Here is a 13,188-nt window from a genome sequence, read left to right as displayed (position 1 = left end):
ACTTTCACAATACTATTAATAATCAATGATTTGACAAAATGCTGCATAAGAAATCAGATACTCCTTCATGAAATCGGCTTATCTGTCCTCTTCTATTATTCATAAACTACTTGGAAAAACCTCTATAACACAGACAATGATTTAATGTGGTACGGTGCTTCTGAAAGGTGAATGCGCCCTGGTTTATAATACAAGCTGTAAGTCAGGATCAGCATGACGAGCAAAGGTAAGTAAAAGATAGGTAAATGTAATGTATGTAGTCATTCGACATTTTATGCGCGTCTGTATACAACCTGAAATGATGTTCAAATGTGAACCAGAAATGAAAGATTCAGAGTCAGAAAAGATTAAAAAGTGTAATAATTCAGTCATAACAGTAAAATATTTTACTGAAGCGCAACATGAAGAATTTCCACACATTTTCTATTTATTTTAGCCTGATACAGTTAAAATTTTCTAACAACTTTCTTCTAGTGAACATCTCCTGCCAGACCTCCCTACATTACTTCGGGTGTTAACATCGAATATGGCCTCACCTCAAGGCAATCATTAAATAGAAAGAGTGTGACTTGTTCTCCTCGGTCACAGAGATCTTCCCCCAGAGCTATAGTTTCCACTCTTTGCACCAGCATCCTATGGGAAGATAACAGATTTGCCTACGACAGAGAACAGCAACAGACAAAGTTTCGTTAGTTTGGGGACAGTAAATGAATAATGAATGAGAAAAAAAAAATAAAAAGATGCCCCTAAAAGCACCATCAAATTGACTAAATGTGTCACTGATGATCTGCATCCCTTGTAATTTGTCGCTGGACACTGAATACTTACAGGGCATCCATCCACTTCATAGACCACATCAAAGATTTGTCGTTGGGCTTCAGTTTTTCTTTTATCTTCATTGATGTGACTGCCAAATTGAAGAAAAGGGGTAGAGGTTTACGCCCCGTAAAACGCCACATATTCCTCTCTAATATTGCAATGCAGATTTTTGCCGGAAATTCATAATAAAAATTAAAAAAAAAAGGGGGGGGGGGGGGGCTGGTTTTTCTGAGAGACTTAAAAGCTTTGTCTGGCTGAAAGGAACAGAAGTAATTACATATCAATGTGAAGTTGCTTGTTTATCTGGTTGCTCCTCGGAATACACAATGCGGAGAATGTCACGAAGGGAAAATATTTAGTCAAGTGGAAGATGAAGCACTATAAATATTTTCCAGAGAAATTTATTTTGAAGAGCCTGTCAAAACCCCAGAAGGGCCCGCTATTAGTGGACTGGAGGTTGATTGAAGGTTACAGACTCATTTACAAGAACGCTGGGACATCTTAAAATGCCACCACTGATAAGCAGACGTTACACTGATGCTCAGAGATAAAACCTTCCATGATCAAAAAGTAATTGTCACGGCATATTACACTGTTCTTTAGATGTCAGATAGAAATTGATGCTATAGTTGTAGCTAGCAGTGATGGCATTATTTTTTCCTTTTCTTCATTTGGACACATTATTAGCAAAAGCATTTGGCCATTAGTTTGTCCAGAAGAAACTCTAAGTGATGGGCTTAAAGGGGTTGTGTCACTTCAGCAAGCGGCATTCATTATGCAGAGAACGTTAATACAAGGCACTTACTAATGTATTGAGATTATCCATATTGCTTCCTTTGCTGGCTGGATTCATTTTTCCCATCACATTATACACTGCTCGTTTCCAGGGGTTACGACCAGCCTGCAGTCCATCAATGGTGGTCATGCTTGCACACTATAGGAAAAAGCCCTAGACTCTCTGGTGGCCAAGACTGTGGGAGTGCACATAGGTTGGTACTTTTTCCTATAGTGTGCAAGCACGACCACCCCTGCTGGATTGCAGGGTGGACATAACCATGGAAACAGTGTATGATGTGATGGAAAAATGAATCCAGCCAGCAAAGGAGGCAATATGGACAATCACATTACATTAGTGTCTTGTATTAGCATTTATTATGTAGAGAAGGTTATTTGCTGAAGTGACAAAACCCCTTTAAAGCAAACCAGCCACTATGACAAATCTATAAAAATTACATAGTATGATATCCGATTATACTAGTGGGTACAAGAGGACCTGAAAATTAAAGCACTTCCTGTTCATGAGGGATCTGAATACCATCATACCATCTAACCGCCTCCTGTAATGGACCCTGTCACCAAATAAGCATCTAGCTTCCACTGAGTATTCATGTGACCTAAAAAGGTAGTCGATAATCTTCCAGAGAATAAATGGATGACTGATTAACATATGGCTCGATAGAGATAACTACCGTACATTAGATGAGTCTCAGGCTTTCAGTTAACATCTGCAGTTGGCAGTTTTTTTTTTGTTTGTTTTTTGATTGTGTGTGAACCTATTTTTCAGGAAGACTCATGATAAAAAGCTAAAGTCATGGACTACTTGGCAAGAGAATAGAATGTATCTACACTTTTTCACTAATTTATATTAAATACTGAAAAAATTTGATTTTTTGTACTCACCGTAAAATCCTTTTCTCGTAGTAGGCATTGGGGGACACAGCACCATGGGTATATGTCCAACTACCACTAGGAGGCGACACTAGACATAAAAAAGTGTTGGCTCCTCCCCGTTGGGCTATACCCTCTCCACAGACACTAGGCAGCTCAGTTTGTACCAAAAGCAGTAGGAGAGAGAAGAAAGGCAAGGAACCAACAACTCCCGTACCGGGAAAGATCAAGAGACCAGCCCGGAGAAGCGGAAGTAAAACAATATAGGGTGGGATCTGTGTCCCCCAATGCCTACTACGAGAAAAGGATTTTACGGTGAGTACAAAAAATCCAATTTTCTCGTGCATGGCATTGGGGGACACAGCACCATGGGACGTCCCAAAGCAGTCCCCGAGGGTGGGAAAAGGACAGCCATGCCACCGGTTGGTCCTACAGGTGCGGGAGAACCACGTGACCCAACAGGGGGAAAGCACAGAATAGGCAAGAAGCCTCATAATAAGGTAGAAACCCCAATGAAGCAACAGCGAAGATTGCCCGCACTCCAGGACAAATGCCTGGGAGAAGGACCGAAATGCAAGAAGGCGGCAAAAGGGAAACACCGAGCTCCACCAAAGGCTGGAGAGAGAAAGTAGGACAGCACCACGTAGTGGAGCTACCCAACATTCTGATTGACTCAGGCAAAAGCACAAACACCCTGAAGTCAAACCCTGACAGGCCAGGGGAACAAGGGAACATGGACTCATTGAAGGCCATACGAGTGAGGGAAGCCATAGCAAGGCTCACATGAGAAGGGAGCAGGCCTCCCCTCAGCGCAAAACAGGTGATGAAGATAAGCGCCCTATTGAAAGGAAAAAACCCCAAAGACGATAACGGAAACCGACAACCCTTGTAAAGGGAAGGGGTTGTAAGTAAATGCCAGGAAAACAGAAAAGATGAGGCCGGCATCACAAAATCAGGAGACGAGGAACGAGCCCCTGAAAACAAAATATCGCTGAGAAGCGCAAGACCGGAGAAACTCTGGCCAAAAGAAGTATCAGGGAAAAAAGGGGACCAGATGCAGGCCCCGGAAATCTCAGCAGGGACACCCTGGAGTGAGAGAAGCCATAGCAAGGCTCACAATGAAGTGAGCAGGACTCCCCCACCGCAAGGCAGGTGATGAAGTTAAGCGCCCTATTGAAAGGTTGAAACCCCAAAGGCGCCAAGGGAAACCGCCAACCCTTGGAAAGGGAGGGGGTTGCAAGTAAAGGCCAGGAAAAAAGATAAGATAAGACCTGCATCCCACAACCAGGAGACGAGGAACGAGCCTCTGAAAACAAAATATCGCTGAAAAGCGCAAGACCGGAGAAACTCCGGCCAAATGGAGTATCAGGGAGATGCAGGCCCAGGAAATCTCAGCAGGGACACACTGGACTGAGAGGCATGGGAGGAGAAGGAGAGTACTCCCAACAATCTAAGGAGGAAGATTCTACAAACAACGATTATCATACAGAATCTGCGTGGTCCATGAACGGGGACAGGGACTCCAGAAAAGGAGTACCCGGTATGGGCTCACAAGGAACCAGGAACTGAACCACCAGAGGCCAACGAAAGGTAGAATAACCAAGAAAAAATTAAGAGAACCGCTACATGGGAAGGGATTGGTCATGGACAACTAACCATTCTAAGAATAGTGGCTAGCAATCTATATACATTGTCCCGGAGAGGACAAGTACAGCGGCTTGGGTTGTACCACAAAATCGACAAACACCCATACGCATAAGGAATGGCGAAGTAGTTATAAAGAAACTGGGAGTGACTACACGAAATGTAGAAACCAGCTGCGACAGACACACAGAAGACTCCCAGGGGGAGAAAGTACCAGACAGGCGCAGACAATAGCAAGGTCCAAGGGAACTGCCCTCTGTCATATAGTACAACTAAGCAGAGAATATAAGGGAACACCCGGACCCAGAAGGAACTACGGAACCCTGTCCGATGCCAGAGCAATCAGCAGAAAATTCACCTACCAGGCAGGTGTATGGCGCTCAGTGTTTCCGTCCCTACCATTAGGAAAGACGTCCAACGAGGAAAAAATGGTGACCCCAGAAGGATTCCGTGTGGCGGAGGACATCCAGTGATGGCCGAAAACCGCTGCAGCGGCCGGAGCTCACCAAGCTCGTACCCCAACAAGGTAGAAGATCCAGTGGAGATGACTGTACTCCACCAGGAGTGGTCCGCCCTGTAACAGAAAACAACGCGGGTACTCCTTATGATATGGGGTAACGCGGAGTGCCGCGGACAGAAGTACTTTATAGGGATGGCAAGAGCAACCTTAGCACGAAAGCCAACAACCACCTGGCCATGGTGTAGGGAGCGTGGTTGTATGTGGACCACCCACCAGATCAGAACAGATCAGCCATATACTGGGTACACCAGAAGTAGCAGTAGACCGACAAGGTGGCGGTGGGGGTTGGGCTGGCCCACCCCTGCCAGATATGGTTACCGTGCACATGCTGAACCAGGATGGCCTGTTGTAGACAGTGCCTTGAGAAAACACAAGAAGACCATAGAGCACGACAGTAGATGTCTGGAGTATAGAATAGAGTCCAGGGAAGGAAGCACCCCGTAATACAGAAACTGTATGGGCCACAGATTGCACCCTAGGGCCCAGCACGTGGGCTAAAAATACACGCCTAAAACCGAGCTAAAGTGGCAGCATGTTGCACACTAAGGAGAGTGGAAACAAAGCCACAGCATCCGGAAATGCAACCGCATTTGGAGGGTACAGGTCTACAACCTGGTAAAGTAGCAATACGGCTGTGTAGTGCAGAGATACAACCAGACAGGTGCAATGGGTACAGCATCTGGAGATGGTAGAAGTACTAGATTTAAGATTAGAGAAATGTGGCCGCATGGTGCCCCATAGGACCAGAGAAGTCCAGCGGCTACCGCGTTAGCAATGCTACCTATATTCCGCTCGGGAGGAGGAAAATAGGGCCACACGGTACCACAAAGAACGACAGGTGCACACCACAATTAAGTAAGTGCAATGGCAACTGAAGGAGGCCCTCTATTTCACCAGAGGGAAACAGGGCCGCAAAGTACTCCATAGAGCCAGACAGGTGTAACGGTTGCAGAAATCTACCTAAGAAGAGAGTAAGATGGCTGTTTGGTGAACACTATGATGAGGTAGGTGCAATGGCCACGGCAATTGGGGGAGGCCTCAATATCTCGTCCGGTAAGGGAGAGAAAATGCCACATGGTAAACCATAAAGCCAGACAGGAGTAACGGCTACAGCATCAGGAAATGGTGCAGGTACTCTACCTATGAAGGGATCAAGGTGGCAACTTGGTGCCCACTAGACACAGAGAGGGGCAATTCTGTGGCAATTGAAAGTGGCCTCTACATCTCGCCCGTAGGGAGAAATGTTGCCGCATGGAACACAATAGAGCCCGCCAGGGGTATTGGCTACAGCATCAGGAGATGGTGTAGGAACTCTACCTATGAAGGGAGCAAGGTGGCTGGAAACAGACAGGGGCAATTGCAACGGCAATTGAAGGCGGCCTGTATATCTCACCCGGCAGGGGGAAATAGTGTCACGTGGAACACCATAGAGCCAACCAGGGGTAATGGCTACAGCATCTGGAGTAAGTGTAGGAACTAATCGCCACGGCAACAAAAACAGGCCTGTATTCACTGATACAGGCTACTACAAAAGAACCTTTAGAGGCCGAGGAGGGTTACCAACCCTACAAGAGGCGCTTGCCTGAATTATCAGCTTGCCTGGAACATAGCCCCTGGTGAGGGGAACCAGGAAGGTCTGTCGTGTACAGCCTACGAGGGCGCACGTACCAGAGACACCATGTAGGTGTCCCAGTTGCTAAGCACGGAGACGGCTGGCTTACCAGTGCGGTAATTACCTGTGCAGGTAGGAGAGCGCCATCCGAAAGTCCACTAGAGGGACACCGAAACCTGGGTAGGGTAGGTTCCTCCGTGCACGTTTGTCTTGACCTCACAGAGGGCTTCTGTATGGTGGAAGACCGCCTGATGCTCTGTTCCGAGAGAATCGGTGCAGAGGTGTCCCCAGAGGCAACTGACAGAGAAGGCTTCGTCACCAGCCTCAGGCCTGTCCTGGGAGGACCCAAGGATGCCGAGGAGGGGTGGAAGCTAGTTAAGACCACCAGAGGTTGGTCCGTGGGCTACTCCTTGCGTGACCCTGTATCGACGTGAGCCTAGGGGGGAGAGGAGACCGCAATTCGTGGGTAGCGCTCCAGCGACTCCGCCGGGGATTGGGCGAGTCAGGCCAGGTTCCCATGGTTCGACAAGGAGGGAGCCCATTCAGGGGGGACCTACACAAAAGGGTGGAAAAGGGGGGGGACGACGACAAGGCGACCACATGGAAACCTCAGTAAGACAACGGACGCACGTGAAATACGTGGCGATCCGATGGGGAGGCTGGGAGAGGAGGCCCTCATAGAGCAGCAGGGCTGACCTAACTGTCCCCGGAGCCACTGTTCCAAGAGGTGCAGCAGCAGCAATAGATCAGGTGGCAGGGCTGCAGGAGAATGCAGCCATTGAGAGGAAGGAGAGGGGGGGGGGGGGGAGCCTGCAGAGCAAATTAGCCAGAGGCTGCCTACCCGACCCCAGGAGCTGTGTCAGCGCGCCCCATGCAGGAGAAGATGGACCCGGTGAAGAGAAAGAAGCCGGCAGCCGGAGGAAGAACCGCCCCTCTGACAGAGCAGGGCAGCTGGAGCTGGATTGGGTAAGGAGCAGAGGCCCCTCCCACGGAGGGAGGGAGAATGAGAGAGCCCGGGAAGCCAGGAGTGGGCGGAGAGAAGGCTCCGCCCCACGTGACGCTGGATTGGTCAAGGAGCAGAGGCCCCTCCCAGGCTCCTCCCACGGAGGGAGGGAGAATGAGAGAGCCCGGGAAACCAGGAGTGGGCGGAGAGAAGGCTCCGCCCCATGTGACCTGCGGCCTAGTCGGCCGAAAAGCCGGGGCCTAGATTAGGGAAGTGCAGCCGGAAACGGACGCTTGCGATCGCGGGGGCGTCCTGAAGCCGGGAGGAACACAGGGCCGAGGGGAATTGAGGAAGCCCTCAGGAAAAACACCCGAAAATGACCCCCATTAATGCTGCGGCTTCTGTGAAAGTGCCGGACCCAGAAGAGACATGGGCCTCTCTGCAGGTATTTTGGCCCCCAAATAACCCCCCCTTCATGGGGATAGGGGAGATAAGTGGGTGGACCAGCCAGCAAAAGTGCCCCAGACCCTAAGAGGCCATGGGAGGGAGTTGGGGAAGGAGGGAGGGAGAAGGGGACTACAGGGCCCCCACAATGGATCCGGATCTCTACTTACCTTCCGATGTCTTCAGGCGCAGCAATGACCACCCCCTCGGCGGACTCAACACGGGAGCCGTGGGTCTACCGGAATTCCACTGCGGAAGCAGTTACAAGTGGGGACTGGGTGGCTGCCAGGTACCTGAGTACGCGCCCGCAGGGGGGCAACTAAAGTGGAACACGATGGAGCCACCCCTGCCGCAGGCCGAAACCTGCAGAGAAAGAAAAAATGATTGAAGAAAAAATAAAATAAAAAAGTAGCAGGATGACCTGCACAAAAAAGCAGGTCAGGTCTGCCTCCTATGGACACTAGAACAAGACTGAGCTGCCTAGTGTCTGTGGAGAGGGTATAGCCCAACGGGGAGGAGCCAACACTTTTTTATGTCTAGTGTCGCCTCCTAGTGGTAGTTGGACATATACCCATGGTGCTGTGTCCCCCAATGCCATGCACGAGAAAATATTTATTTCTGATTATTAATTTTAATTTATTCTATTTTCTTTATATGGTTCTTGAGCAGCCATCATGCCTTATCAGCTAAGAAATATGTTTTAGGGCCCATTCACACGTCCATAGTGCCGCCATGCCCGTGTTGCAGACTGCAAACCTTCGGGTCTGCCATCGGCAAGATACGGCAATCTTTTGCAGAGCGGAGGCATCGACCCAGAAGCCCACGGAAGGGCTTCCGGGTCTGTGCCACTGCACCGCAAAAGATAGGACATGTCCTACCTTTCACCGGATCGCGGACCCATTGAAGAGATTTAAACACAGGCACGGAGTCAGTATAGTCCTGTGAATGGGCCCTTACAATGGTCAAATGGACATAAGAACCTGTTTTACTTGTAAAATCTCCTTCTTGCCAAGTTCAATGGTATATTCTGGTAACTGGCTAATAGCATTGTTCTAAAAATGACAGCCAGAGAAACCATGAGATTTCAAGATAGTGGTTGCAATAGCCACGCCATCAAATGTAGTGACCCACAATGCTGGTGGGTTACTTTTTTCCTGAGAAAAGGCTAAGCATTAGATGCCAGGGTACCCGATACCAGGATTGTTGGCATGCTCTCTGCTTTGATACACCTGTTCCTAGGGAGACAAGGAAGGAAGTTGTACAGGCTGAATAAGTTCCAGGGGTCATCCACTACAAGTGCCAGAGAGTTCCAGGTCCAACTCACAAACTGAGGAAGCACAAGGTTGACTCTAGAAGCGTTCAAGCCTTTATCTGGGGATCCTCATTGGGTGGGAGGACATTCTGGTGAAGAGATCACTTTACTGGGTATAAACATCCTCTGCTGAGAATGTCCACTATCAAATTGTTCATCCCTGGCATGTGATCTGGAGAAAGAGCTAGGACATGGCACTCCAGTCACAGCAAGATGCTGGCCATCTCCACCATCACTGCTGAGCGGTGGGACCTGCCTTTATGGTACAGGTAGATGACTGCCGCAGTCTTGTCTGATTGAATGACCTTTCAGGAGAGGAATCCAAAGAAGGAGGGACAGGTAGATTGCCAGAATATCTAGAATTATTAGGAGGATGGAGGCTGACACTGTATTGAATTCCATGACCAGGAAGGTAATCTACATGCATGGAGAGAGGCAGGACTTCTAAAAATGTATAATCCATTTGAGCTAGGGGTCCAGGTTTTTGGATTCAGCAGAGGTCTTCACTGGGATGTCACTCAGGTTGGGCATACCAGATATTGCTCAGCACAGAAGAGCTGCCTTTGACCATGGCGACTACCTTCGTGAAAACACATGGAGCAGTTGCCTGGGCCACAGGAAGAGCTGCAAACTGGTAAGTTACTGGAAAGTAAACCTGGGGAAGTGCTGATGAACCATGCAGGCTGCGATGAGGAGGTTGGAATCTTTGACCAAAGAGAAAAACTTGACTAGTTTCTGCATGTTAACATTATTGTTCGGCACTGATAGTTGAATAATGCTTATTACCAGCTGCATGCATATATTGTTCACGTGCAGCTGGTAATAGATACTAGCCAACTCCTTTGTACTTAGAATTTTATTTTATTTTTATTTTACATTTTCCATGTCCGTATCTATATTTAATAATAAGCCTAAAATCATGCATTTCTCACACTGGCCACTTGCCTATATGGCAAAACAAAATGGAATGGAGGGGACCTTGGGACCTCATTGTCTAGGGGAGAGTTTTCTAGGCAATCTCTGTGACCTGTATAGAGATCAGGAGGGAGTAGACAAGCTGTGATCTCACCTACTTCAAATGGAGGATCATGTGTCATCTTTACAGAGGTGATTGTATTTCTGCCTGTGATGAGAATGCAATACCTGAAAGGTTACCTGTACAGAATACAAGGACTGAACATATCTGTGCACTAAGTAAAAATCTGATTTTAAAATGGCTACTGTTTCAATGATGTTTCCACGATCAATCACAAGTTACAAGGTGGTTTGCCAATCCATTCTGCACATATAGAACTACTTACGTCATTACTTCTTTTAGTGATTCAATAGCTTTCTCAAGCATCATCTTATCTGGATTGTCCTCAGAAGTATGTTTCTTAAGATCTAAAAAAAAAAAATTATATATATATATATATATATATATTCAAAACAATGGGTTTATCCAAAATATACCAGGTTTTGCATGAGCCAGAAGACTAGTGTGCAGCACTGAAGGGAACCTGTCGGGTTTAACATAGTGTCTCACCTTGTATTTCATTTATTTAAAGGGGGTGTCTGGGATAATTAAAAATGGAAGTAATTCCATCAAATGCTGCAAAGATAAAAGAATACATACTCTACTCTCTCTCCGTGTCTGGTCGTACTCTTGCTATCTATATGCAACGTGCTGTGAAACGTCACCATTGCAGTCTGCAAACAGACAGAGGGAGAAAACCTAGATAGGCAGAGATCATCACAGGAGAAAGGTCTACGTATTATTATTTTTTGTTTCAGAGCCTTCAGGGGCTACCATTAGTACCATTTTTTATCTCGATCAACCCCTTAAAACCTCTGGTCCTTCCATGCCTAGGAATACATTGGGCGTTTCTACTCGGTGACTGAGAACCTTCCCTATATAAATGTACATTCAGAGCTATCCATCAGTAACGACATATGACAGCCCACTGGACCATGAAGCATAGAATGAGCAGGAATTTAAATGAATAATACAGAAGTTGAAGAGGACCTTTCACCGATTCTTACCCTATGAACTAACTATACAGATATGTAGAGCGGCGCCCGGGGATCTCACTGCACTTACTATTATCCCCGGGCGCCGCTCCGTTCTGCCGCTATGCCCTCCGGTATCTCCGCTCACTAAGTTATAGTAGGCGGAGATACCAGTCCCTAAGTTATGGTAGGCGGAGTCTGCCCTAGCGCTGGCCAATCGCAGCGCTGAGCTCACAGCCTGGGAGGTTATTTTCTCCCAGGCTGTGAGCTCTGCAATGCGATTGGCCAGCGCTAGGGCAGACTCCGCCTACCATAACTTAGGGAACGGAGATACCGGAGGGCATAGCAGGAGAACGGAGCGGTGCCCGGGGATAATAGTAAGTGCAGAGAGATCCCCGGGCGCCGCTCCACATGTCTGTATACTTAGTTCATAGGGTAAGAATCGGTGAAAGGTCCTCTTTAAGCCTCATGCACACCGCAGCATCCATTTTGACAACTGCAAATCAGAGATCCGGAAAATCCGGATACCGGCCATGTGTCTTCTGCCATTTTCTCACACTCATCAGAAGAAATGCCTATTCCTGTATGCAAAATAGACGACAATGGGGCATGTTCTATAAATGGTTAAATAGAAAAATTATTATATTTGCCTCACTGACTCCCTGTCGCTGCTGTTCTGATGGTGCCCGTCCCCACTGCAATCCACTTCCTGCTCTTTGGCGACACGGCAGGAAATGGCTGAGAAAACTGCTACTGCCATTGACTAGATGGCCATTATGCCAAACCTTCTCCTGCCATGCTAAGAACATGTGGCTGAAACACAGCAGGAAGCCAGTGTACCGTTGGAACTGCAATGGCAGGAAATCGGCAAGGTGAGAATAAGCACCCCCCCTCTTCTTTTTATCCTTTGGCAGGTCATGGCCAAGCTTTTTTATAGTCTTAGAATACTAATCTTAGTGTACCCATGGCAATTGATTGCTGCATTTATACTTGTTTTACTACCCAATAAAAACTTTAACCCCTTCCCGACATGATAGTATGTCACATGTCTGTCTTTAAAGATGGAGCCCGCTCCCGAGGCCCCATAGCAACCGGGTGACTACTGTTACTTCAAGCAGACACCGGCGGCTAATGCATTACCGCTGGTTGGCGACATTTAACCCCTCAGATGCCGTGGTCGGGTGTAATCTGAGAGAGCTGAAAACTGAAAGCGTGCGCTCCCGTTTGTGGTCCGGCTCCCCCGTGCGGCAGCCCCTGTCATAGTCTATGACAGGAGGCTGCTGTATAGTCTTGCCTGTAGCAGAGCTCCATAGGAAAGCAGTAAAATCATCATAGACTAATGCTAGTGCATTGGAGTCTATGATAATAGCAATCAAAAGGATTGTTATACCGTGTTTCTCCGAAAATAAGACAGGGTCTTATATATTATGTTTTTCTCCGAAAAAAGGGTTAGGGCTTATTATCGGGGTAGGGCTTATTTTGGGTCCATGAACAACAATCACACATTAATACTTGGACAAAAAAAAGAAAATATCTAGATTTATTCAAATACAGTGTAATCACAGTGGGTGGCACAGTACTACGGTATGATACCGGTACAGTAGTACTCTAGCAGGCAATGCCACACTTCTGGTACCGTGAGCCCCTAGGCAGCAATGTGTACGGTACGTTACCAGGGAGATCAAGCACGAGAGATGGCAGGGTGCTGATTTGTGGAGGTGGGGGAGGGAGCAGGTAGCGCTCACCACCAATCAGCACCTCCAGACAGCAGAGAGGAGGACGACTTCCTCCTGCTGCCTTATTCAGCTACGGTAGGGGTAAGTTAGAACGTGCGGGCTGCCGGCAGTACAGGGTAGAGAAGCCGTCCAGCGATGTACCCGTTCGGTACCGTAGATGGAAGTGCGGCTGCCAGCATAATTTTGCAATGAGTGAAGCCGCGAGCAAGAGCAGAAGCTCCTGGGTCACGGATGAGTATTGGAGAGAGTAGCGCTGCCACCCATAACCAAACATATAAAAGTAACAGCACACTTAAAAGGCGGCCTTGCAGACCTGAGAAGCAGAGGCTAAATGCCAGACCGCCCACGATTCCCCGACCGCCCTTGTGGAGTGAGCGGTCAACCGGAAGGGGGGCTCACGACCCTTCACCACACAGGCTTCCTTAATGGCCGACCTAATCCAACTGGAGATGGTAGCTTTGGAAGCTTGTAAACCCTTACGTGAGCCCTCAGGGACAACAA

General features: G+C 47.9%; 1 protein-coding gene across 3 annotated transcripts in view; it reads right to left on the bottom strand.

Annotated features, from left to right (window-relative positions):
• ECT2 (epithelial cell transforming 2) overlaps positions 1-13,188 on the bottom strand; it is a 119,459-nt gene that overhangs the window by 46,226 nt on the left and 60,045 nt on the right. For all 3 annotated transcript variants that reach the window (XM_040428246.1, XM_040428245.1, XM_040428248.1), the window contains 3 exons: positions 10,264-10,345; positions 829-907; positions 537-656 (listed from right to left, as the gene is read on the bottom strand). In XM_040428246.1, coding sequence (XP_040284180.1) covers positions 537-656; positions 829-907; positions 10,264-10,345 — 281 coding nt within the window. The remainder of the gene's footprint in view (positions 1-536; positions 657-828; positions 908-10,263; positions 10,346-13,188) is intronic.

Source organism: Bufo bufo, chromosome 4, assembly GCF_905171765.1.
Source record: "Bufo bufo chromosome 4, aBufBuf1.1, whole genome shotgun sequence".
Classification (NCBI taxonomy): domain Eukaryota; kingdom Metazoa; phylum Chordata; class Amphibia; order Anura; family Bufonidae; genus Bufo; species Bufo bufo.
Note: the sequence above shows the minus strand (reverse complement) of the source record. Positions and strands in the feature narration are given on the sequence as shown.